This window comes from Phyllobates terribilis, unplaced genomic scaffold (assembly GCF_046119375.1).
Source record: "Phyllobates terribilis strain yellow unplaced genomic scaffold, ASM4611937v1 Scaffold_10__3_contigs__length_209671492, whole genome shotgun sequence".
NCBI classification, from domain to species: Eukaryota; Metazoa; Chordata; class Amphibia; order Anura; family Dendrobatidae; genus Phyllobates; species Phyllobates terribilis.
Window position 1 is genome coordinate 96349271 of NW_027362770.1, and position 27792 is coordinate 96377062.

A 27792-nucleotide genomic window follows, 5' to 3' on the forward strand; every position below is an offset into this window, starting at 1 on the left:
AACCACTTGAGTTGAGTGTTGCTTTAGCGGTATGCTTTGGGTCATTGTCTTGTTGGAAGCTGAACCTCCATCCCAGTCTCAAATCAATGACAAAATGAAATAGGTTGTGCTCAAGAATATCCCTATATTTTGCACCATCCATCTTCCCCTCGACTTGGACCATTTTCCCTGCTGCCGAAAAACATCCCCACAGCAAGATGCTGCCACCACCATGTTTCACTGTGGGGATCGTGTTCTTGGGGTGATTAGATTTACTGGTTTGGCGCCAGACATAGCGTTTACCTTGGTGGCCAAAAAGTTCAATTTTGGGTCTCAGCTCACCACAGCACCTTCCTCCATACATTTGGGGAGTCTCCAACATGTATTTTGTCAAACTCAAAATGAACCTTAAAATTTTTGGGTGTAAGTAAAGGCTCTTTTTCTGCCCACTCTGCCATAAAGGCCACTTCTATGGCGTGTACGGCTTATTGTGGTTGTATGGACAGATACTCCAGTCTCTGCTTGTGAATTCTGCAGCTCCTTCAGGGTTACCTTTGATCTTTGTGCTGCCTCTTTGATTAATGCCCTCCTTGCCTGGGCTGAGTTTTGGTGGACGGCCCTCTCTTGGCAGGTTTGTTGTGGTACCATGTTCATTCCATTGGTTGATAATAAATTTGATGGAGCTCTGGGAGATCATCAGAGATTGGGATATTTTTTTTTTTTTATAACCCAACCCTGACATGTACTTTTCAACAACGGACGCACATTGAGCTTAAATAGGTGCTGGCGTGGGCGGCCCATCTCCTTTACGGACCCGGTCGCACCCTCTGTAACTGTTATTGTTACGCCCCTGCTAATAGGAACAGAATAGTCTAAGTGCAAATTTACTGTATAGAATACAATGGACAAAATCAGAACAAAAATAATAGATTAAATAGAAAAATAGAATAAACAAGAATTTGTCTCTTAATATAGAACTATTATTTATATACTTTAGGCTACATTCACACTTCTTTGTGACACGTGCACGTTCTGTCCGTTTTTTTGCCATTGAGTTTTATTAGTCCAGACACACATCAGTTTCCTATTCTCGGACCAGACTCGGATATTCAAGTTTATGGCTATCAGTGTATAACAGATGACTCGCCGAAGACACAGGCCCGATTCACCATTGTCGTTTCTCCTTTTTTAGTGGCCTTATTCTCTACACTTTTTAAGTTGTCTTTCTTTTCAGGCTTTTGTTTTATTTTTCCTCCACAACTTTGCTTATGCAGATGTTTTAGACACATTCAAGAAATTACTTTTTCTAAATGTCACATTTTTTGCTGCATCTTACTCCAGTCCTTGCCTGGACTAAGGTTTCTGGAGGCGTTTTCAATTTGTCACATTTTTTCAACTTTTTAAAGAAATTGTGACTTTTGCCATTAAAAAGTCGCATTAACTGGCTAAAAAGAAAGCAAAGAACAATTTTGAATTTGTGCCAAATTCGTGAAGCGCAGGTGCCTTTTTGAAGAATTTGGCGTGAAAGAAATATGAATGAATACAACAAGACAAAAAAAGAAAAGGGACTTCAAGAAATCACAAATGATGAATCGGGCCCATACTTTATTCTTCACAGTTCCATCCAAGTTTCATCAGTTTTTAGCTGATCAGTGGATAAGTAAAGTTCTACCTGCTTCATTTTAAAAAAAAAGGATGAGAAAGAAAAAACAAAAGTAACTAGGATGACACATTGATGGGTGAATGTAGTCTTATAAATGGTCTCAATATAAAAAAGTGTCCTGATGGAGTGATTGCACACGTGGTCTTCATTGTTTCATGACCAGTTGAGTCTCTGTATGAGCGTCTTTGAGTTACTGCTAACTGCTCCGTTTTTGGATTTCTTCTACTAAATGTTCCCTCGCGATATTAACCTGGTAAAAAAGGACATAGTAAGATTATGGTTATAGTACCAGAGTTGCAAAAATGGTACTCTCATTAAACGTGCAACGCATAATACTATATAAACTTGGCTGGGAATCAATGTTTAACGGGAGTAATCCCGAAATGCCGCAGCGTGCCCGACTCCGCGTTGAGAATGTTTGCAGTGCCAAAACAAACCCTGCTGTTGTAAGCCATCTACTTAGACTTCTAAAACTCTTATCATTGTGTGCATATGTAGGAAAACCTTAGTATTCAGTTTTCTTTATGTTGAAGTGTTTCCATAGGGACTTTAATTAAATGTTTAGCGTGAACCGAGCGGACACTAAGTAGAAAGAACGGATGCAGTAGATTAAGAAGTATATTAAAAGCGAATAAAAAAAAAATTAAAAATTACTATGTCAGTGATGCTACTATATGAAAAATTATGGTTGGCCTCATATTGTAATATGGCAAAAACAATAATTTGTTATTTAAAGAAGCATTCCTCCTCCCATCAACATTTTTATCCTCCAAATATATTCCAATCTTCATATTATATAGCACTGTGTACTTACAATTGCTCATTTTGCCCTTTTACCCAGTTAGTTCTCTTTTCCATTAGGTCTATGACATCACGTGATTAAACACTGACTAGCTGAATCCTTCTAAGCTCTATGTAGAAACAGGAGGTCAATTTTGTCTGCACAAGTCATGAGTCACTGCAAAAGTCTATGGAATGAGGGAGGAGCGGAACAGCTGGGTCAGGAGTTGAAGAGGGGGGTGATAAATGCAGGAACAAGAGACTTCCTGTTTCTATATAGGGCAGAGAAAAGAAAATAATTAGCTGGGTAGAAAGGCAAAATGAGCAATTGTAAGTCCACAGCGCTATATAATAAGATGATTGTAATAAATTAAGAGAATAAAAACTTTGATGGGAGGAGAAGTGCTTTCTTTAATTACTCAAATGAACAATCAGAAAGAAAAATCTGAGGGATGGTTCATCACATGCGCTGCTGTCCAGACTGAATTAACTGTTCAGCAGCAATTTTCCAGGACCAACAGAAACTAGAATAGTAAATGTATAAAATAACAAAAATATCCATCCCAAACCTAATGAACGCTTCTAATTTATGTCCGGAGCTGGCTGACGATCTCTGATCACTTTTCTTCCACCAGCACGCGCCATCTACTCAGATGACCGATGCAGCCAATTACTGGTCTGCATCACTGAGAAGGCCAGATGGCATGTGAGCGCCTCAAGGAAGAGAACAGAGAATGGCGCTGGATTTGTGGTGACGAGGCAACAGTGGATTTATACGGTAAGCAATGGCTATTTTATAATAATATTCCATTTATTGCCCTAGCCTAAGGGCTCATTCTTATGTCAGTTTTTCACGTACGAGTCCTAGCACTCATACATAAGACAGTCTATGGGGCTGTACACATTTTCATGTTTTTTGCGAATCAGAGTGTCAGATCAAAATCAGCAATGAAAGTCAATGGGCCCGTGAGGAAAAAAAATCGGACAAGCACTAGGATGATATTCGTTTTAATCAGTCCGTTTTTCTCATATGTCAAAAAAACTGATGTCTGAATGAGGTCTAATTGTTAGCTCATGGCTACAGAAGAAGACAAAAAATACTATAAGGGCAGACCACACGGCTGCTATGTAGACTTTGGAGAGAAGAGACATCTTGTTGGGTCATTTCTTCAACTTCACCACTGACTGATCTGTGTTGGACCCTTTCACCGGAGGAACTATACTGTTAGTAGGAAAGGAGTGGGAAATGGTCAAAGGTCATAAAAAAGAAGTGGAGGGGGAATCAAAACATCAGGCACTTCTTTCTCGGTGGTCCACGTTAAGTATTTGCTCCAGAATTTGGGTATGAAATGCACACAGAAGTACAGTACAACAGTAGCGGATGCAGAAGATTTTACCCATTACTGTGGATTTCATTCATTATAACGCAATAAGTGAATTCAACATCTATGTCCATTACAGATTAAGAAGCTAATATTCACGCTGATTCAAAGTGTTTTTTTTATGTCGCGGTGTGTGAACCCGGCCTTAAGTAGCAAGTATTCTGATAGACTATATCATACCTCCTCTCGCGTTGCAACATCTCTCAGCTTTACAACTCCATCTTTAAGTTCTTGCTCCCCAATAATGGCCACTAATGGGATGCCTGATCTCTCACAGTACTGCAACTGGGCGAGGAATTTAGGGTTTTTTCTGTGAACCATTTCTGCCTATATTGGACAAAATAGAAATCAACAACAGTGAAGAACTAGCATTCCCAGCATTATGTGAATAACGGAAGAGTCAGTACAAATGCCGATGGCCACAAAAAATAAAATCCCACTAAAAATGGTTGTTAAAACTGTGCTGTTCTGGGGTCTGTAGATAAATGCATGGCTTTGTGCACACTTTGCTGTTCTGCATACACATACTACTCCATCACACACAACACTGCACAGACCGAACCGAAAACTAAAGGCCACAGTGTGAGAATTGAAGGGTGACACTACGACACTGTCCGCAAAATTATCAGGCAATATGTATTCTGGATGATTCATTTTATTATTGAACAACTCGACGCATGTGATGGAGCATTGTCTTGCATAAAGATCAAGGTTTTCTTGAAAGATGCAGACTTTTTTCTGTACCACTGCTTGAAGCAAGTGTCTTCTAAAAACTGGCAGTAGGTTTGGGAGTTGATTTTGAGTCCACCTTGAACCCGAAAAGGTCAAACTAGCTCATCTGTAATACTACCCACCAATAGTAGTACCCCACCGCCAACTTGCTGATGTCGGAGTTGACGTCTGTGGCAGTTACTGATCCATGCACGGGTCCATCCATCTGGTCCGTCATGAGTCACTCATCTCACCAGTCTATAAAGCCTTTGAAAAACCTGTCTTCAGACAATTTTTGGCCCAGTCTTGACGTTTCAACTTGTGTGTCTTGTTCAGTGGTGGCTGCGTTTCAGCTTTCCTTACTTTGGCCATGTCTCTGAGCACCTTGTACTTCTGGTCCTCCAGGGATGTTGTAGTTCAGGAATATCACAGATCTGGAGAATAATGGCTTCCCTGTCACTTCTCAAATAATGTGCGTCTTTTTTTCTCAACGCGTTTTTGCAACCTTGTTGACTATTTGCAACACCACTTTTGAGGTTTCTGTGATCGCTCTCCAATATCTTAGCCATTCAAAGAGTGCTGCATCCCTCTATAACAAATTTTTACTTTTCAGAGTCAGTAAAATCTCTTTTTTGTCCCATTTTGCCTGAAGAAAACAAGCTGCCTAATAATTCTGCACCCCTTGATAAAGGGTGTTTTATCCTTAGTCTTTACCCTGCTTCATTACACAAATTCATAAAGAGTGTAGTAAAAAATGATCATAAAGCAGCAACTACCATAAAATGGAACCAATGAAAATTAGTTTGTCACACAAAAAGAGCCCTCTTACAGCTTTGCTGATGGAAAACATTTTTCATCATTTAAAAGGACAAAAACTGGCTGTGACTCCACAAGGTTATTGTAAAAAAATTAAAAAAAAACTGACTAGTTCGTTCAGTATCTATTTTTTTTTTCACAACTATTTCACCAGTTTCCTGTTTAAAAAAAGAGAAAAAAAAATGAACGTATCGGAGCTGAACAAATACAAACAGCCATTCAAACCACCCATTGATCTCAGTTGGTTGATCGGTTACATTCTGGTTTTCGGCTTCTGAAGATAAAATAGGGATGTAAAATAGCTAGTGTGAACCCAGCTCTATCTGTACGTACAGATGGACATGGGATATACTCACTTTAATGCCCGAGCTCCAGAGCGCAGTAACAAGTTTCATCCTCTCTTCTAGGAAATGTGGTTGTGCGGACGCCACCAGCACTTGAGTTTCGGTAGTTCGGATATTCTTTAAAGGTTCATACAAAAAGGTTGTAGCATCATTTAGGTAATTTCTATAGATTAAATGGGTTATTCCCACAATCACATTATTTTTCACAAAGGACAGTAAATGTATAATTATTTTAAAAATACAGACCAAGCCCCAATATAAAGATTCATTTTTGGTGTTTTTTGTTTCACCATGTGCAAAACGGTGCAGATTTAACCATGATCTATATTGGCACAAATGAATAACTATATATGTACATTATTATAAGACCACATTGCGATTTTACATAGTTAAAAGGGGTAAATAGATTGTCTGAGAGTTCAGACACATGGACAAGCCCTTTAGAACAGCTTAAAGAGAGTCTGTCAGAGTCTGGGTTATGACTGTTCAAACCAAGCACAGATACTCAATGTACCCTTGTTGTGGCCAAGCAGTTCAGGGCACCTTCCCACTTGTTTGCTTTCCATCCATCACTGACCTTTTCGGACTCTTGTAAAGTCCTACTTGTCAACCAAGCAAGAGGAGGGAGGAAATAGATGTAAAATAAATAGGGGGAGAAGTGCACTGAACTGCTCAGCCACAAAACGGATGCCTTGAACCAGCCTGTGCTTGTTTTGAACAGTCATTCTGTACTGAGAGAGTCTGTAAAATAATCTTACAAGCCATCAGGACATAAGAAGGTGTAAATAGAGGAGGTCCATAGGCTCTGACCCCCAAAAATTGTAACACTGGATCGAGTATAAACAGTGCTTTCCACTGAAGGGTTTATTCCCATCTTAACCACAATGTCATAGAATGGAGTTTCCGTAACTCCCAATTACTCAGCCACAAAACTTAGTCCGAATGGCTATTTTTTGAGCCCCGACAACTTGAGGCCAGCGCATAGATACAGTTATTCCTGTTTTGGGTATAGTTCAAATGGGGATAACCCAATAATATCCTTCAGAGCGAGTAATGTTAGAGCAGAGTTTGTATTGAGTAGCCTATCCGCTCTCTATACAGGTGTGGCACCCCAGGGGTCCGGTTGCCACAGTGGCATTGCCTCCCTCAAAAGAGGTAATGCCATGCCTGGAAGCAAGCAGGGGTCCCCTAGTCAGGTATACTAAACATGCAACATTTTCCTGGCTCCAGACCAGCAAGGGGAGACCCTCCCCTTGGCAACTGGGATCTGGGGGTGGGGTTAGTGAGTCTTAGTGTGAGGAGTTGAAGCGAGGACGTCGAGGAGAGAGGAGCTGGGGACTGGAGCTGCGCGGCAGCTCACCCCAGAATCACCAGCACAGAGAACCGGACACCGGAGTCCGAGGCTGTGGGGCACCGAAGGCCCAGCAGTAGAAACCGGAGGGCAGTAGATTGCAGGTCTCCTTGCCCCATCAGACGCCCGAAGGCTCAGCAGCACCGCAGGGTCCAGCACCGCCACGAGGAAGCGCCGCACCAGCAAGGCCCGAGCTGCCTGCCATACGGGTGAGCACAGAAACGCCGCACTCAGGGACGAGGGGCACCGCACCGCTACAAGCAGCATGGCCAAAGAGTTTAGTGGGAAGGGAAGGCCTCCAACTTCATCTGGCAAGGAGGATTCTTTACTTGCTTCCAGGCTGCCCGGACTTCCACTTCTAGCCAGTACCCTAGTCCCGGCTTGTCTAAACAGCACCAGTAAAGACCCTGGGACTGAACTTCCTTGTCTCTGTGTTTCTTGATGTGCCATCAACCCCTGCACTACAACGCCCAGCACAACCTGCAACATCATCTACACTGCCCTGGAGCTAGCTCTTCCTGTGGAGAGCCACACCATCCCTGCTGCAGTAACATCAGCTTCAGAAGACCTGCTCCGCAGCGGCGGCTCCCTTTAGCCGCATTTCACAGGTGGAGTCACGAACTCTATAAAAACACTATAAATCCCCTATCCAATACCCCTTTTATTGACCGCCCTGGGTCACGGACAGGGTCACCGCCACTGTGACAATCCCCCAGCATCCACTGGCCCGGCACCGGGTACCCCACTGCCCAGGGAGCGCGTCACAGGCATTAAAGGGGTTGTCCAGGAATACAGTATTCATGCCCTAGCCACCTGATCGGTCATCAATACCAGATCAGTGGTGCAGGGTATTGGACCCCACCGATCTGGTATTGATTACCTATCCAGTGGATAGCTCATCAATACTGTATGCCTGGACAACCCCTTTAAGTATAGGATGCTGCAGGAGGCTCGGATGGTGGTCAGTAGTATTTGTCAATGTTCATATAATCTAATACCTCTTCAGGCATTTCCCCTTACCTCGGCTTTCTTCTCTGCTATGGACAGTATTCTCTCAATGCCAATGCTGATCCCCACACATGGTACTTTTCTGCCACTGGAATCAAACATACCCACTAGGTCATCATAACGCCCCCCTGCGGCTATACTGCCCAAACCAATACTGTCAGGGGTATTGGTGTCTTTAGGGTCTTCAAGCAGTACAGCTTCATAAATCACCCCTGTATAGTAGTCCAAACCGCGAGCCAAGCCCAGATCAAACGAGACCTAATGAGAAATTACAATAAAAAGTTGTTATCTGATGGCTAAAGTCTCAGATCGGTAACTTCCGTCACAGGGCAACGTATTTTATGTTCATACCTTATCTGCCACGCCAAAGATTTCCAAGTAGCGCTGCAGTAGTTTCAGGTCGCTCAGTGCTTCCATTGCAATGGTGTTCGAAGAAATCAATGGATCGTTCCATAATTTTTCTAGAATTGCCAAGCCACCTAAGCAGAAAACAATTTATCTATAGAGTGATGTTCACATGGAGCATAACCAGCGACGTAGCTATAGAAGATGCAGATATAGCACATTACTTGTGCCCTGGGGCCTGAGGGAGCCCAAAGGTCATATAAGAAAAGATAAAAGGGAGATGAAAGAGACCAGTTACAGATTTTACATTGGGGCCCAGAAATCAGCAATCAGGTAGAAATAACATAAACTAACAAAAGAACCTAACCTGCTGACGTCAGCTCCAGACCCAACAGGCCAGTCCATGTCCACTATTTTAATGATAATGTCCTTGTCCACTTAGGAGACCACTGCAACCAATCACTGAACAGTGAATGGCATGAAACTGCTTAGGCCAATCACCCAAGAGAGGCACTGAAACAGTGGTGAAGGAGTGGCAGAAAATTTTTCAGGTGGGTATCAAATATTTTTTTGCCATTTCCATCATTTCCTTTAAAGGGAACCTGTCACGCTAGATAACGCTGTGTACCTGCAGATATAGACTTAGTCTGCAGGTTAATAGGGTTAAAAAGATGCCCGGCTATCGTATTGAAAGAGTGAACTTTATTGCACAGATGCAATGCAGAGCGAGCTGTCAATCAAAGTGCTGGGGTGAGCTTATAGCCGCCGCCAACAATGGTGCGAGCGGTGACAGAAGCCGCGGCAGCACGCCGGTATATCTGGAAGCTGACAGCTCCCGGGAGGAATAAAGTTCCTTTTCTCCCAGGAGATTAACCCTATATCTGCAGGTTAATAGTGTTATCAGAAGTGACAGGTTCCCTTTAAGGGACCCCAACTATTCTGAGGCTGGTGTTCTGTTGAGCATGTGCATCTTAGCTCCATTCTTCCCTTGTGAGACTGCTGGAGGTAACAGAGCGCTGTACTTGGCTCCCTCCAGCAGTCTCATTAAGCATAAATGGAATGGAGTTGCGCATGTTTGACTCTCACTTCATTCACAAAGGGGTCCACCAAGTCCCTTTCTCAGGATTGGTGAGAATGCCTGAAGTTGGAGCGGGTTACTCATATTGGGTAGTGTTTGGTTTTATCCTTGTAGAGAATAAGTCATTTCTGCAGCCCAGTAAATGTGGTCTGATTGAGATAAACGCGCTCTCCTCTCATACTTTGGTAATAAACACCCACAGCATCAAAAAGATAAACCATTTACTTTCTACTGCAGCGTCATTCTCAAGTTTGTAAAGCAATGTCCTATCTATAGGATTTGGAATAATTTCCTGATTGCTGGAGGTCTGACAGCTGGGACCCCCACCGATCCCGAGCAAAAGGGCTCTGAAAAATGGATGGATCTGCTGCTCCATCCGTTCTTAATGGAACCACCAGAAGTAGCCGACTGCTGCGGCACTCCCATAAGAATGACTGGAGCAGCAGAGCACATGATCGATCTCCATTCCATTCACAGAGTTCTTCAGAAACCAGATTCTCCACGAACTTTGGAGGTCCCAGTGGTTGGAGCCTCAATGATCAGGAAGTTGTTCTCCATCCCATGGTTAGGGCATAACTTTGAAACTTGAGAATACCCCTTTAATTAGTCTATGGGTTAGCAGTAAACATGCTTTTATGGGGGTTCTCCTGGAATAACCTTCGATTTCTCCAAGACCCTAAAAGGGCTATGATGCTCTTGCAAAAAAAGGACTGAATGGGGTGAAGATGCAGTGCGAAGCAAAGCCACCAGCACTAACCCCAGCTTAGACCATCACCAATTAAGCATTGAAAGTCTCCTCTATGCACAGGTCATCAATTCCTAAATCCTGGAGAATATCTTTCATTTAACCCTTAGGTGTCCAATTCCTCATTTATCTTTGGCTAAAAAATAGTTATGGGGATAGAGAGCAGCTTAAATGGCATCTATAGCAGACAGAACAGAAGCTGGTGAAAGCCAAATACAAAGCAGCATAACCCACGCCCCTTAAAGGGGTTGTTCCTTATAGAACATACGAGGGGTGATCCAAAAGTAATGATAATCTATTGTCCGTTTTTTGGGACGCTGAAGGAATTATTATGGTGGACTATTTGGAGAAGGGAGCCACTATTACGGACTCCTACTACACAGAACAAATAAGAAGATTGCGGGAGGCTATCAAGGAGAAAAGGCGCGGCAAACTGCGGGCTGGAGTGCTGTTTCACCAAGATAACGAGCCGGCTCACAAAGCTGCAGTTGCCATGGCTACCATTCAAGAAGCGGGCATTGAACTGGTGGAACACCCCCCCTATTCGCCAGATCTAGCCCCCAGTGACTTCTTTCTCTTTCCTCGGCTCAAGGAACACCTCCGGGGCAAGAAATTTGACGACAATAGCGACGTGATAACCGCTGCTGGGGATTTTTTTTGAGGGTCAAGATCAAGAATTTTTTTTCGAAGGGAATTCTAAGTTTAGAAAAGAGATGGACTAAATGTATAGACTTGTTAGGAGACCATGTAGAAAAATAATTTTTTTTTTTGACTATATTCATTGTGTTTAGTATTGATTATCATTACTTTTGGATCGCCCCTCGTATATTGCACAGGATAGATGAAAACTGTAGGACTGCTGAGAATCCAGACCCCAGCTAATTCTAAAAATGGGGGTGTCAGGCAGCGCAAACGTTCCCCTCGTGCTTCCGGGCATATTCCGGCTGCCTGGCAGGTTGGCTCTCGCCGCTCTCTGGTTGCGAGGGGTGGGGTGTAGCCTCGCCCGCGTACTCCGTTCCAGGGGACCTGTCGCTCCCAGCATGATGCTATTCAGGGGTCCCAGGACGCCAGGTTCCCCAGCGTCAGCTGTTGCCAAGAAACATGGGATGCTATGTCTCCTGGTTCAGGAATGTGGTGGGAGGTTCCCTTCTCTCCACCCTCCTCTCCCTTTTCTCCGTCTCTCTGGGCAGAGGGTGGAGATTGGGCGTTACCTCAGCGGTGTCAGGTGATCCATGAGAGGGACATTTAAACCTGCCATATCCTCTACTTCACAGGTTGGTAACTCTTTGGTTTGTCTCCGGCTCTGATGTTTGGTGTCCTCTGGTTCCTGCATCCCTGTTTATGCTTCCTGCCCTCCCATGTTTCTTGGGTTCGTCTCTGCCTTCCTGGTATAGTTTATTGGTACGTTTGACCCAACTGTGGCCAGTGTGCCCAGCCACCAGGCTATTGGCACCTGTGAAGGGCTCTGCAAAAGTCCCCCTCCCTTTAGTGGGAGCAGGTGAAGAGTACCCCGGTCCTCAAGGGTGGGCATAAGCGTGACGGCTTGCGGCAGGTGTGTATGGCATACTGCTATTGCCAGCCTTCAGTCCGGTCATCTCACCACTACTCGGAGTGTTACAGGGGGGCCCTAAGTCCTTTCTTTTAATATAGCATTACTGAGCATGTGTGACCACGCCTCCATTAACTATCTATAGGAGTTATAAACACCTTATGAAGAAGTGGTCGAAGGTGCTCAGTAATGCTTTATTTAAAACAGGGAACTTTGGACCCACCAAACTTGAATATGAAACTTGGCACTCAATATGTTGAAAAAGTAGAATCATTTTATTTGGTGTTTGCAATCCAGAATTCTTTTTGGACACCGCACATCTGCAGTACCCACATGCAATCCATACTGATGAAGGTCTGCCATTAAGACCAAAATGTCTAAAATATTCTGGATTGTGAATTCAGTTTCCTCCCACACTCCAAAGGCATACTGATAGGGAATTTAGATTGTGAGCCCCAATGGGGACAGTGATGATAATGTCTGTAAAGCGCTGTGGAATTAATGGTGTTATGCAAGAACCATAATTAATACATCTCCGGTTGGACCCCAGCAATCATGTATGCTGTGGATAGGCGATATATGTTTATAGAGCGACCCTTTTCAGAGGATGATTTGGTAACTGGCACCGTTGGCTTATTTTGTTAATGTCACTTTAAAGGAGGAAACTCTGAAAGGCAGAAGAAGAAAAAAACCCTAAAAATGAAAAATATATGAATAAATAATAAGGCTGTATTAGAAAGCAGCTGCATTATTTCCACCGCATGTAAGTGAAGGTAAACGCCAAGACGAGACCATCATAAGGCAATTTTACACAAATGAAGCAGATCCTTTGTATGCATTGCACTTTACATTCTGTGTGACTGTTTTGCTGGGGTATAATATATTTTCCCCCCGACCAGGCTGAAGAATTTCCTTATTGGATCTATAATTTATGTTTGCTTCAATGTGCTGGGACTCCGCATTTTTCTGATGTATTTCCACCGGCATAACTACACTTTAATTAGCTTCCACCAGATAAAATCTTTCTGCCAGCCGGAGACTCAATTATTCTGTGTTGCAACGTATGCAAAAAAGAAGCGCTGAAGCTACACAAGCTGCCCTTTGCTCTCGCAGCGTACCATTCATCACGGGCACCTTTAAGAACAGCTCCCATGCTTCATACCGTTAAGCCTGATGTATTCGCCCACTCGGTCTGCAGTCTCCGGACTCAGATCCTTCTCCTCAATCATCTCCCTCCTGACCTTGTCCCAAGGAATCTGAAATAAATCGGAAATACATAAGTTACTCGTTCTTTCCATTATAGGTGTCCTCGGAAATCCATTTGAAAATCAGGTAGGAAATGACTGGGAAAAAGTCACCCGAAGTGTGTGACATCAGACAGTTATAAATAGAGGCTTACGCCGCCTGTATCCAGGCACATGCCGATTTCTGCAGCTCCCAAAACTTGCAAATCAACCCCAGACCTTACGTGCCAGCACAAGGCCAGACGTAAATGCTATTCCTGCTCGGTCACGGATGCATTTATCAAGCAGGACGAACAGTTTTGTATCCTTGCATACGTCCTGTTATGTCCTTAGACGTGTAATAGAATTTATAGTGCAATGATGTCCTCCGTGCCTTCAAGTTACCTATCTGATATTGAAGCATGAGCCATTAGAGGACGTCTCCTTTCAATAAAATTACAGATATTGCCTGGAAACACAAGACTTGGGGTCATTCACTCAGTAATGTCTGAATATTCTATTTAGTCATTGCCTAGCTATCAAGGTCTAACACAGTAACGAAAAAGCAGCACAGAACAAGCACGAACAACAATAGAACAAGTCAACAGGCGCTCGTTTATCCCTTTAAAGGGGTTGTCCACTACTTAGACAAACCCTTCTTAATCTGTATGTTTGCCCCCAGTAAAATATTAACACTTATACTCACCTCCGGTGTCGGCGCTGCTCCAGCGGTGTCGGCGCTGCTCCAGCGGGCACAGTCTCTCTCGGGGATCACATGACATTATTGTGCCACGCGATCCCTAGCCAATCAGCGCTGGCTTCACTCTCCCAGCCTTCAGACGTATCACATACATTCGGAGAAACCGAGAGAAGCAGCTCTCACTTCCTCCGGATGTAAGGGATTAGTTTGAAGGCTGGGAGAGTGAAGCCAGCGCTGATTGGCCGCAGGGATTGCGTGGCACAACAATGTCATGTGATCCCCGAGAGAGACCGTGCAGACACTGCTGTAATAGTGCCGGCACCGGAGGGGAGTATAAGTGTTATTTTGTCAAACATACAAATTAAGAATGGTTTGTCTGAGTAGTGGACAACCCCTTTAAAGTTAAATCTGTAACCAGGTTTTTGAAATCTAATCTGAATGCATCATAATGTACAGACAGAGACCCCGATTACAGCGATGTGTCAATTACTGAGCTGCTTGCTCTAGTTTTTATAAAATCTCAATTTTAATCAGTTAGAAATTATCACGAGAGGACTACTTAGCCTGCTGCTAGGTAGTCCAAACAAGCCCCCACCAATGATAGACAGCTTTGTGTTCACTGTGCGTAAGCAGAAAGCTGCCAATCAGTGATGTGGGCGGGGTTATACAGAGTTCAGCAGTCAGAAAGCTGGTGAATCTGCAGCAGAGAAAACTGAGATTTTTATCACAACTGCAGCACCCAGTAAAGTAAGTGATACATCACTGTAATCAGGGTCTCTGCCCTTTCAACATGCTGCTTTCAGATGGGGTAGCAAAAACCTGGTGGCAAATTCCCTTTACTGATGGAGCCAATTTTCATTTTTGCAGGGCTTTTTGTGTTTCCTCTAAGCACCATAACTTTTCTTTCCTGTCACAGATGTATGAGGGTATAGTTTTTGCAGGACCAGTTACAGTTTTGAATGACACAACTCATTTTAGCATATAATGTACTGAAAAGTGTGAAAAAAAAATCCAAGTGAAGTTGAATGGGGAAAAAAAATCTACAACTCCGCCATTGTTTTTGGTTTTCTTATGTGTGGGAAAAATTATGTGGCAATATGATTCAATATGATTTTGGGCGCTCTTATATTGTGCTTTTGTGCTAGGTACTGTGACTGAAAAACAGCAATTCTATTGTCCTTTTTTAAAGGCATTACTATTTTTTATGGACTTTTACTGACAATACCAAATATGTTGTTTTTTATGTGTTTCTTTATTTTTGGATAAAGGTAAAGGGGGGTGATTCACACTTTTTTTTACATTCTTAAACATTATTCTTTTTACTTTTCTCTTCTTTTTTTTCCGTCTCCTTAATGGACTTGAACCTGTGACTTCGGTATTGCAGGATGCAGTAAAAATCACCAACAACTGCAGAGCTCATTCAGCGGCTGGGCTTCAGAGGAGTACCGAGATGGTGACGACTGGAGCCTTCACTACGCCCCCCCAGATGTCGTGACAACCCATAAGGACCCCATAATCAAAAAGCCTCTTTGCAACAGACGCCCCATTAAAATTGCGCAATTTAAATGCAGGCGCCACAGACTGACAATGGCATTTACGTGGTTAAACTGCAGCAATTGGAGCCAGCTCTGATCGCTGCTGTAAAAGGCAGATACTGGCTGTATGGCACAGCTCCAGAAACCGCTCCATACACCCAAATTATGTAATAGCATGTCATGGGGCGGGAAGGCCCATTAACATGGGCTGATGCAAACTATGTGCAGGCATATAACATTCGGCCTCCATACAGTTTATCTGCAGCACGTCCCATTTACATGCTCAATCACCGGCTGATCACTGATGAAAAATGGGTTATATATATCTATCTATATAGATATATCACCCATTTTTCATTGGTTTCTCTAGGACAACATCTTTACCATGAGAGCCAACGTGGCAATCAGCTTATTTTCTCAGAAAGTCCATCAGAAAGTGAGCGGGTCCCTCATCTGTTTCATAGGGGGGTGGTCCTATGATGTCCTAAATGGGCATAAAGACAGGGGTTGTCCTTATGAGAAATCCCCTTAAATAGTATCAGTTGGTTTAATTTTTTTGTCCATGAATCAACACGTGAAAATAACTAACTTCGTAATATATCTTATTAGAGAAATCCGCTTCTTTCTCCTCCTGGACTTATTATTCATCCTAAATTCACAGATAACATCTATGTTCAGTGAATACTTACTTTCCCAATACCGAGATAGGAGACGGCAGTTAGTGCTCATAAAGTTCTATGGAGAACTGTAGCTGGTTCCAAGAGAACTTGCAGCAGAATGTCGATGGCTGATTCTAGCTCCTCCCCTCTCAATAGAGTTTTAAGAGCACTAACTGCCATCTACAATCTCAGTAAGGGGAAAATCTATCTTCATTGAACACAGATTTTATCTGTAAATTGACAGGGCAAGATCAGTCCAGGAGGAGAAAGAAGCAGATTTCTCTAATAAGATCTATTACAGAGTTGATTATTCTCATGTGTACAGTCATGGCCAAAAGTATTGAGAATGACACCAAAATTATATTTTCACATGATCTGCTGGCCTCTGGTTTTTATTAGTGTTTGTCTGATGTTTATATCACATACAGAAATATAATTGCAATCATATTATGAGTACCAATAAGTTATATTGACAGTTAGAATGAGTTAATGCAGCAAGTCAATATTTTCAGTGTTGCCCCTTCTTCTTCAAGACCTCTGTAATTCTCCCTGGCATGCTCTCAATCAACTTTTGGACCAAATCCTGACTGATAGCAGTCCATTCTTGCATAATCAATGCTTGCATTTTGCCAGAATTTGTTGGTTTTTGTTTGTCCACCCGTCTCTTGATGATTGACCACAAGTTCTCAATGGGATTAAGATCTAGGGAGTTTCCAGGCCATGGACCCAAAATCTCTATGTTTTGTTCCATGAGCCATTTAGTTATCACCTTTGCTTTATGGCAAGGTGCTCCATCATGCTGGAAAAGGCATTGTTGGGCGCCAAACTGCTCTTGGACGGTTGGGAGAAGTTGCTCTTGGAGGACATTCTGGTACCATTCTTTATTCATGGCTGTGTTTTTAGGCAAGATTGTGAGTGAGCCAATTCCCTTGGCTGAGAAGCAACCCCACACATGAATGGTTTCAGGATGCTTTACAGTTGGCATGAGACAAGACTGGTGGTAGCGCTCACCTCTTCTTCTCCGAATAAGCTGTTTTCCAGATGTCCCAAACAGTCGAAAAGGGGATTCATCAGAGAAAATGACTTTGCCCCAGTCCTCAGCAGTCCACTCCCTGTACCTTTTGCAGAATATCAGTCGGTCCCTAATGTTTTTTTCTAGAGAGAAGTGGCTTCTTTGCTGCCCTCCTTGAAACCAGCCCTTGCTCAAAGAGTCTCCGCCTCACAGTGCATGCAGAAGCACTCACACCAGCCTGCTGCCATTCCTGAGCAAGCTCGGCACTGCTGGTAGTCCGATCCCGCAGCTGAAACAGTTTTAAGATACGGTCCTGGCGCTTGCTGCTCTTTCTTGGGCGCCCTGGAGCCTTTTTGACAACAATGGAAGCTCTCTCCTTGAAGTTCTTGATGATGCGATAGATTGTTGACTGAGGTGCAATCTTTGTAGCTGCGATACTCTTCCCTGTTAGGTCATTTTTGTGCAGTGCAATGATGGCTGCACGTGTTTCTTTAGGGATAACCATGGTTAACTGAAGAGAAACAATGATACCAAGAACCAGCCTCCTTTTAAAGTGTCCAGTGATGTCATTCTTACTTAATCATGATTGATTGGTCGCCAGCCCTGTCCTCATCAACACCCACACCTGTGTTAATGGATCAATCACTAAAACGATGTTAGCTGCTCCTTTTAAGGCAGGACTGCAATGATGTAGAAATGTGTTTTGGGGGTTAAAGTTCATTTTCTGGGCAAATATTGACTTTGCAAGTACAGTAATTGCTGTTAAGCTGATCACTCTTTGACATTCAGGAGTATATGCAAATTGCCATTACAAAAAATGAAGCAGTAAACTTTGGAAAAATTACTATTTGTCTCAATCTCAATACTTTTGGCCATGACGGTACTATTGGTTTATGGGGAAAAAAATGTAAACGGTTACTCTTTACGCTGAACAAGAAACCTGGGGGCTCAAAGAAAATCCACCTGAAATCATGTGGTGCAACAAGACAACTCACAGTATATAACTTATCACCAACAGACAAAACGACATTAGCTCTGTATGGATACTGGCATCTCACACACTCTGCCTTCAGTTGCTTAGTAGACAGGGCTCATAATGTTATTTTAACACCATCCAATACAGTTCTAGAATAGTATTCATCTCGTGCTGAGCCTCATGGCCCGATGTCCCATAATTTATGCTCAAAATTAAAAAGTAGCACACTCATCCCAACAACGTCTCCAGAATGAACTTGGCCTATATCTTATTGGCCTCTCAAAATAAGACACCCCAGTCCACGGATATCCTTCTAACTGACTCCACCGGCAGCTAAAATCTACAGCTGTCATGGACAACTCGTCGATGACCCCAACCTCATAACAATGGAACTCCTCCATGGTAAAAGCAGATCTGTTACATTTCACAATAAAAACAGCATGCATTCTTAAATAGATTTCTTAGACCTGGTGAGGCTGGTGTGCTTATTGTGAACAACTACATCACAAAGGGTGCATAATCATTAAATTAAAATGACTCCAGCTAGCGCTAATCGCATGCAGTGTTCAATTTACTATTAGGCTGGGAAACTTTCACAAACAATTATACAGCTGACCTGACATGGATTTTCAACATAAGTACACCAGGCTTATCAGGTCTAAGAGAGCTACTTAAAGCATTACTCTAGCATTTTTTTTATTTCACTGCTAGAGTGGTATCACTATTTAATGCTCCCTGCCCCTAGAATTATACTCACCAGCTGCAGTCTTCTGCTCCTCCCAATGCCGCGCCGCCATCTTGTGACCACAACTTCTGACTGACCAGAAGTCACAGCGAACGGTCACAAGCTCTCAGTCTAAGTCTATGAGAACCTCATTTTGGCCTCATTCTGCCTCTCATAGACTTAAAGTGACCTTCGGCTCACCCAGCAAACACTGGATGGGTCCGGCTAGTCACAACTAGCAGAAGACGACCGGAGCGGCACTGAGAACAGAAGAAGACGCCGGCTGGCAAGTATATTACTAGAAGCAGCCGGACTGGGGCTTTAATAATATGAATTGTGAAATCGGATGACAGATATTTTGGCTCAGAAAACCAGCAAAATGCAATATTTGCAAACAGCAATATTGTAATACCGGACGTGACCACAGGATGGCAATCTAACTGTTTGTAAAAACCCAAGTTCGATGGCTGAAACAGTTATTTAAACCGTATGAACAGCATTTTTTGTGTTATGCATTATTTATATAGACTTTACATATTCTTCAGCCTGCCCTGTAGTGGTCTTATGTCCTAATGTTGTGAATAACGTCTATACAATCAGACTATCCTAACAGGGCGTTTGTTTTACATTTAGTTTTCTTTCCTAATACAGCCATATTTATTAGGTAGTTTTCTCCAAACTAAAATAAGATATTTTATTGCAAAAGTCATTAAAAGATTTGTGTACCAATAAAAAAAAATAGGAAATTTAAATATTGATAAAACATTAATCATCGGTTAGACGGCATCTAACAGCAGGTTTTTGATACCTAATCTGAGAGCAGCATAATGTAGAAACAGAGACCTGATTCCAGCGATGTGTCACTTACTGGGCTGCTTGCTGTAGTTTCAATAAAATCACTGTTTTGTCAGCAGATTATTGCTAGAGGTCTCTAGCCATGTAGTTCTCCCACTCTATAACTTTGCCCCCATCACTGATTGGCAGCTTTCTGTGTACACTGTGCATAGGCATAAAACTGCCAATCAGTGGCGTGGGCAGGGTTATACAGAGCTCAGCATTTAGAGAACTGCTAGATCTACAGCAGATAAAATTGTAATCTTATCAAAACTGCATTAAGCAGCCCAGTAAGTGTTGCATTACTGGCATCAGGGTCTCTGCTCCTACATTACACTGCTCTCAGAATACATAGCAAAAACCTGCCTGGCAAAAGATGTCCTTTAAATCTCCAGCAAGGTGCAGCACCAACGATCCCGCAGTTCCCAACTAACCTTTGTCTATGAGCCAGCAGTCACCGCAGTGCCCTATAGAGTGCAGGGTTTCTGTGGCCTGCTACATCTCTTCTCCACAACGCAAAAGTGCAGAGTGGGCAGATCCCAGAATATAACACCAGTTTCTGTCCGTACGCCCCATAGAGGAGCACGTGATGATATCTGGTCATCTACACCAGGGTTCCCCAACTCCAGTCCTCAAGGCCCACCAACAGGTCATGTTTTCAGGATTTCCTTAGTATTGCACAGGAGATGGAACTATTTCCTGTGCACGTGATGGAATTATCACCTGTGCGATACTAAGGAAATCCTGAAAACATGACCTGTTGGTGGGCCTTGAGGACTGGAGTTGGGGAACCCTGATCTACACAGTCTCTAGAGCTAACATTTTGTAAAAAGTGAACATCTGACTGTAAGGTTGCTTTAGGCCTCATTCAGACGTAAGTGATTTTTCTGGTATGCAAAAAAATCTGGTATCGGTTTTCCTAAAACATTTGGCCTATGTGTAAATGGGCAGCTCAGAAGATCATCAGAACAACCGCTGACTATATGCCCTACCTGTGCATATGGGCATTTTAAAGGGTGCCGCATTCCCTGAGTGGAGAGCCACTGAACAGCAGCTGCTCAAGTCTGCCACGTGTCACAGGTGTGTCAGAAGTGACAGACAGTCGCCCTGCAGTTGGTTGCAGGAGATCTCTACGTTTGGCATTACAGACATCTTCTTAGAGGCTGTCTCAAGGACGCAGCGGGTACCATCCTCTGGCTAATTAACACCCTGCCTGGGTGTATAAATACCTGTTGTGTTTCAGAGGGAAGTGTCGGTGATATTCATTACCACTTGTGAGGCTTTAACAAGAGCAGTACTTCGTCCTCTCTTGAGGGCGTGTGCACATTTGTCTGGAGTCGTCTAAAACTAAGCAATTTCCCGTTTGTGTACCCTTGTGGTCTACAGTGTTTAGTGCAGATTGACTAGTGCTCATCTACTCCTTTCCCTAGCCATAGCCACACGTCAGGGAAAGACAGGGCGAGGCACGCATGCGACGATTGGTGAAGAGCCAATACAGGGACGTTAGGGGAGACAGGGTGACGCTAGATCAATCTAGGAGTTCTCCACTTCCCCCCCTTCCCCTTGTGTTGCACTAAGTCTTTCCCACACCTTGCGTGACATTATCGCCGGCCGAGCACATTTTGAAAAGGAAAAAATTTTTTACACTTTTGGTTTTTTTCTTCTCCCACCTGTGTGTTTTTGGGCGTGGACTTTTTTTCTCCTTTCTCCCTTGGTATGGGTACTGTTGCAGAGCTCGCAGAGAAGTTCCGCTGTCTGTCCCTGGAGGTGAATGACCTCCGCTGTGAGGTTCAGCAGCAACATCAGCGGCTTCAGGTCGCTAATGTGGGGGTCTCTGCAGGTAGGCCTGCCCAGCCTGAACCCAAGGAAGCCCTCCCGGACAGGTTTTAAGGAGGTAGGGACAAGTTTTTGTTGTATTCAAGGAGGCCTACAAACTGTATTTTAAACTTTATCCTTACTTCTCCGGAAATGAGGAGCAACAGGTTGGTATTGTGATCTCTCTACGGCAGGGTGATCCTCATTTGTGGGAGTTTTCTTTACCGCAGAACTCTGTGTGTCTCCAGTCTGTGGAGGGTTTTTTTGGGGCTTTGGCCGTCATCCATGATGACCCTGACTGAGTCGCCTTGGCTGAGTCTAGGCTATGTTGCCTTCAACAGAGGAATCGGTCGGTGGAGACGTACAGTTCGGAATTCCGCAGATGGGCAACGGATTCCAAATGGAATGACTCAGCCCTTAGAAGTCAATTTTGTGAGGGGCTTACTGAAAGGTTTAAAGATGCCTTGGCAGTATATGAAACCCCTCAGTCTTTGGAGGGTGCCATGTCGATGGCCATACGTCTTGATAGACGCCTTCAGGATAGACGGGTGAGACCACCTTCTCCGGGGCCTTCTTGTTGAGGTTGTGTACCTCTGCCGGGGGAGCAATCTGGGGTTGAGCCAGTACTGGTGGAGGAACCCATGCAGTTAGGGAGTATCTCTACATCATACATCTCCACGGAGATTCCAGGAAAAAAGGCATATTTTTTTGGGGGTGGGGAAAGGGACATTTTGTTGGGGCCTGTCCTTCAATTCCTAAACAAAAAGAGTCTTTATTAACTCTTGGTAGTCTGAACTTGGATAAACAAGAGGTGCATTTGTTATCAATCTGCAGTTACCGCTCTGTCCTGTATGCAGAGGTAGTGCTAGAGAGCAAAACAGAGGACATTTCTGTGTTTGTGGACAGTGGAGTCAGAGTCAGCATGGTTGATGGTGAGTTTGTGAAAACTCATGGTCTTGCTTGTTGTGCTTTAGCTGAACCTATTTCCATGTTTGCCATTGACTCGGCGCCACTTGCACAGAAAGCATTTACTCAGATTGTACATAATGTAAAACCGAGGGTGGGGTCAGTTCATTGTGAAATAATTCCTTGCTATGTCCTGGACAATCTTCCCACACCGATTGTTTTGGGTATTCCTTGGCTTGTTAAACACAATCCTTTGATGGATTGGCAAACCGGGGAGATTATTGAATGGGGAGATTACAGCTATGAGAACTCTTTAGATATTTTCCTTGCTACTGTCTCTACGGAAATATTACCTGCTTTTCTGTCAGGTTATAAGGATGTTTTTTCTGAGAGGGGGTGTCAGGATTTGCCTCCTCATCGTGCCTATGACTGTCCTATTAACCTGACCCCCGGAGCTAAACTACCGAAATCCAGACTATAATCTTTCTGGCCCTGAGAGACAAGCCATGAAGGATTTCATTGCGGAAAGTCTGGAGAAGGGACATATCAGACCCTCATCTTCGCCATTGGCAGCAGGGTTCTTCTTTGTGAAGAAAAAGGTTGGCGGTCAACGTCCCTGTTTAGATTTCCGGGAATTAAATCAAATTACCTTTCGTGATTCATACCCTCTTCCTCTGATTCCTGATTTGTTCAGCCAGGTTGTAAGAGCTGGGGTATTTTCCAAGTTGGATTTAAGGGGAGCCTACAACCTGGTTAGAATCAGAGAAGGGGACGAATGGAAAACAGCGTTCAATACCCCGGAAGGACATTTCGAGAGTCTGGTTATGCCTTTTGGTTTGACCAATGCACCTGCGGTATTTCAGTATTTCATAAATGATATTTTCCATCATTTGGTGGGGAGGTTTGTGGTGGTCTATCTGGACGATATTTTGGTTTACTCACCTGATTTTGAGACACATCGGGGGGCATGTTAAGCAGATGCTCCAGATATTAATGGATAACAAACTTTATGCCAAACTGGAAAAATGTGTTTTTCGCTGTTCAGGAGGTGCAGTTTTTGGGGTACTTGTTGTCATCTTTGGGTTTTCAGATGGATCCGGAGAAGATCCGTGCAGTCCTTGACTGGGAACGTCCTGAGAACCTGAAGGCTCTACGTTTTCTGGGCTTCACTAATTTTTACCGGAAATTAATCCAAAATGACTCTGTTATTGCGAAACCCCTTACTGACATGACTAAGAAGTGGTTTGATTTTTCCAAATGGTCGATACTTCTCTCCAGGCTTTTTTTTCCTTAAAGAATCATTTTGCCACTACACCTATACTCAGTCAACCCGATGTTTCCCAACCCTTTATTGTGGATGTTGATGGGTCGGATGTCAGGGTCGTGTTGTCTCAGGGTTCGTTCCCTGGTAAATGGCGTCCATGCGCCTTCTTTTGTAAAAAAATTGTTTTTGGCTGAGAGAAATTATGACGTGGTTAATAAGGAACTCTTGGCAATCAAATTGGTGTTCGACTAAATGGCAACATTGGTTGGAGGGGGCTGTACATCCTATTACTGTCCATAAGAACCTGTCATATCTCCAGTCAGTTAAATGTCTCAACCCTAGGCAAGCCAGATGGTCCCGGTTTTTTACTAGGTTCAATTTTGTTGTCACTTTTCGTCCAGGGGTCAAAAATGTTAAGGCCGATGCTTTGTCCCGGAGCTTCCCTGGTGGTGGTCACCATGAGAACGCTGCCCCGATATTACAGAAAGGAGTAGTCATTTCGGCACTGTATCCTGAACTGGAGGGTGAGGTGTTGGAGGCTCTGGGGGACGCCCCTGCCTCCTGTCCTTCAGCAAGGTTATTTGTACCATCTAATCTGCGCCACAAAGTAATTAAGGAACACCAAAACTCTGTGCTTGCTGGGCATCCAGGTGGTAAGGCAACCGCGGACCTCCTCTCTCGTCGTTTTTGGTAGCCGGGGTTGCATTGAGATGTGATTGAACACGTAGCTGCTTGTAGTATTTGTGCGCGTTCTAAGATTTCGCTTACTCATCCGTCTGGTACTCTTCTTCCGCTACCTATCCCTAGTAGGCCATGGACACACTTGTCCATGGATTTTATTACTGACCTACCGGTTTCTGCAGGCAAAATGGTGGTTTTGGTAGCAGTAGCTAGGTTCAGTAAAATGGTTCATTTCGTTGCATTGCCTGCACTTCCAAATGCCAAGACACTTGCTCAGGTGTTTATAAATGAGATCGTGAAGCTTCACAGGGTTTCCTCCGATGTGGTGTCATATCGGGGGACCAAATTTGTTTAGAAGATGTGGAAAGCATTCTGTTCTCGACTGGGGGTGCAGCTGTCCTTCTCCTCTGATTTCCACCCTCAGTCGAATGGGCAGACCGAGTGTGTCAATCAGAATTTTGAGACCTACCTCAGGTGTTTCACCTCCAAAAATCAGGAGGATTGGGCATCCTACTTACCGCTGGCAGAATTTGCCATTAATAATCATCGTCAAGAATCCACTGGCAGGTCACCGTCAGTTTGGTTCCTTTAGTGGGGGAGGAACTTCAGGAGTTGCTGAGGAGGAAAGGTTTGCTTCGTCGCTCTCCTCGGTATGGCAGGGTGTTATGAGTAATTTAAAGATCATGGGAGACAGGTATAAACGTATGGCTGACAGAAAATGCTTGCCAGGTCCGGACCTGAATGTGAATGACTGTGTGGTTGTCTACCAGGAATATAAGATTGAAAGTTCATTCTTGGAAGCTGGGACCTAGGTTTATTGGTCCCTATAAAATAACCGCCATCATTAACCCAGCAGAGTTTCGCCTTGAACTTCCTCAAGCCCTTAAAAGGTCCACAACGTGTTCCCAGGTCCTTACTCAAAAAGTGTGTGGAACCTATTGAGCCCTCACCTCTACCACCGCCCCCAGTAATGGTTGATGGTAATCTGGAGTTCAAGATTTTAAGGATTGCAGATTCTCGTCTCCAACGTCGTTCTCTACAATACTTGGTGCACTGGAAAAGCTATGGTCCAGAGGAGAGGATGTGGGTTTCAGCGTCCGAGGTGAACGCTCCCAGGTTGGTTCACTCATTCCACACCTCTTATCCTGAGAAACCCGATCCTGAGGCCACTTGTAGATGGGGGGGGGGGGGGGGTACTGTCACAGGTGTGTCAGAGGTGACAGACAGTCGCCCTGCAGTTGGTTGCAGGAGATCTCTACGTTTGGCATTACAGACATCTTCTTAAAGGCTGTCTATAGGACCCAGTGGCTACCTTCCTCTGGCTAATTAACACCCTGCCTGGGTGTATAAATACCTGCTGTGTTTCAGAGGGTGGCGCCGGCAATATTCATTACTACTTGTGAAGGCTTACAAAGAGCAGTACTTTGTCCTCTCTGGAGCTTGAGGACGTATGCGCATTTGTCTGGAATCGTCTAAAGCTAAGCATTTCCCCCTGTTTATGTACCCTTATTGTCTACAGTGTTTAGTGGAGATCGACTAGTGCTCATCTTCTCCATTTCCCTAGCAATAGCCATATGTCATTGAAAGGCAGGGCGAGGCATGCGTGAGGCGATTGGTGAAGAGCCAATACAGGGACGTTAGAGGAGACAGGGTGACGCTAGATCAACCTAGGAGGTCTCCACTTTCCCCTCTTTCCTTAGAGTCTGGGCTCCCTTTCCCTCATCTTGTGTGACACCACGTCCCTATTCTATAAGACACCATCTAAGTAAACTGGACAACCTGCAACCATGGTGCTTTAGTATGAAATGTGGCGTGAAAGTGACATTTCTGCTTAGATGACCAAAAGTAAAGGGAATTTGTTACCAGGACAAATCTCACCTGCAGATAAATGACAAGAGTGAAACAATGTGATCCAATCATGCTGTGTAAACTCCGCTGTGATCTAAATATCATTTTAATTACTAGATGCATTATTTGTGCTCCGGAGCTGCACTTCCTTCTGAACATGGAGCCAGAAAGTCAAAAGTTTTAATGTGGGTCTGGATACTGGAACAATGGGATAGAAGCACTCCGCTGATCCAATTCAACCTTAGATGAACACCACATGACAAATTATACTGCATAATCATTTAGGGGGATGTCCACTTTTAGTAAAGTGGCTAAAGCGGCTAGCCTGCTAGTCACTGAGCTTTGCGTCATATCAAACCTCTGCAGGGGCACAGAGTGGTTAGAGCAGCAACATGTGCTGTTCACGCAACATTACAGCTCTAGTCACAATATCGGGACCACAGCAGCGATTGGAAGCCGGCATTGGACCCAGGGAAGGCAAATATCTAATAAATGTGTTACTTTATGTACTTTAAACACTTTGGGAAATACTTTACTGAAAGTGGACATACATTTTGGCTTAGTTTTTGTTTAAAGGGTAAGAGCAGTGTGTGAAAAATGAAGTACACCCCATGAATAAACAGCTTGCAGAACCACCTTCACCAGCAATAATGTCATACAGAAATGATTATGTCAGGTTATCAGTCCCTCGCATCGTACAGGAGGAAGTTTGGTTTGACTTTTCTTTACAACATTGCTTAGGTTCAGTGAGGTTTGTGGGTATTCATAAATGCACAGCTCTTTTAAGGTTTTGTACACTGCGTGTCACGGCGGTAACTCACACACCTTCCAGGCGCCGTGCTACACACGGTGTTTGCCGTTTTGCTTGTCCTCATGTCAGGCCGCTGCACTGACTCCTTATGAAGCATGTCTCCACAAGGCTATATAGAGGTGCAGCCAGATCCAGCAGGAATTTAACACTGCTATGTCCTGCAGGGTTTGGATTCTCCAACCAATTACCAACCAGCAGGTGCTATATTAGGCAGTGCCGCCCTCCACACCTTTGCCTGACCTTAGGTTTCAGTTTACTGTTAACATCTAGTTCCCAGTCAAGGTGTTTTGTTGTTTATCCCTCCAGTTATCAACTCGGCTTGCCTTCTCGTTTACGCTGATGTCTCCGCAACTGACCTCAGCAACGAATTCTGAACCAATGCTGTCTGCCTCGACCTCGTACAGTCTTACTATGCTTTTGTCTCGCCCACTTGTACCCGAGTGTCTGACCCTCTATTAGATACCTGACCCTTTATTAGATATTTGCCTTTCCTGGGTCCAATGCTGGCTTCCAGTCGCTGCTGTGGTCCCGATGTTGTGACTAGAGCTGTAGTGTTGCGTGAACAGCTGCTGCAGTACTGAGGACTGCCCTGGAGTGGTACCTGGTGTCTACCGGAGGCCCAGCCTATCAGAGGCTCTAGCGAATACCCATAGACACTCAGGCATGCCCCTCCAGGGTAAGCCCGGCCTATGGTGCACTGAGTCCACAGCCACCAGTGTTACAGTAAGCTCAGTGGATGGCCCAGGCTGCCAAGACGGGATCTAGAAACCCTAAGTCTCTTGTGCAATTCATGTGTGAGGAGTTTCGTTCGCAACGCGAGTGTCAAGATCAGCTGATGCAGGCAATTAATGTGATAGCAACACAGCTGCAGGATTTGTCCACCCTGTCCCGAACCTCAACCGTGACAGGCTCTCCTTCCTCAGCATTGTCATCATTTCCTGGGGAGCAGCCTGGAGGTCCAGTGTATGGTGGAACAGCTAAGCTTCAACTTCCACTTCTGGCTCACTTTGATGGAGACCCCAAAGAAAGCTGCGGCTTCATAAACAAGTGCCA

General features: G+C 44.1%; 1 protein-coding gene and 1 long non-coding RNA gene across 5 annotated transcripts in view; one reads left to right on the forward strand and one right to left on the reverse strand.

The window, feature by feature from the left end:
* The window catches only part of LOC141164430 (uncharacterized), an 82556-nt gene extending 65996 nt beyond the window's left edge, over positions 1-16560 (forward strand). For both annotated transcript variants that reach the window (XR_012250903.1, XR_012250902.1), the window contains exons 2-4: positions 3058-3200; positions 8822-8930; positions 15059-16560. This is a non-coding gene — a long non-coding RNA (uncharacterized lncRNA). The remainder of the gene's footprint in view (positions 1-3057; positions 3201-8821; positions 8931-15058) is intronic.
* The window catches only part of LOC141164429 (histidine--tRNA ligase, cytoplasmic-like), a 161773-nt gene continuing 134918 nt past the window's right edge, over positions 938-27792 (reverse strand). For all 3 annotated transcript variants that reach the window (XM_073649639.1, XM_073649638.1, XM_073649637.1), the window contains 6 exons: positions 12914-13007; positions 8386-8513; positions 8047-8292; positions 5688-5792; positions 3985-4131; positions 938-1892 (listed from right to left, as the gene is read on the reverse strand). In XM_073649639.1, the coding sequence (XP_073505740.1) occupies positions 1839-1892; positions 3985-4131; positions 5688-5792; positions 8047-8292; positions 8386-8513; positions 12914-13007 (774 nt within the window). In that variant the 3' untranslated portion in view covers positions 938-1838. The remainder of the gene's footprint in view (positions 1893-3984; positions 4132-5687; positions 5793-8046; positions 8293-8385; positions 8514-12913; positions 13008-27792) is intronic.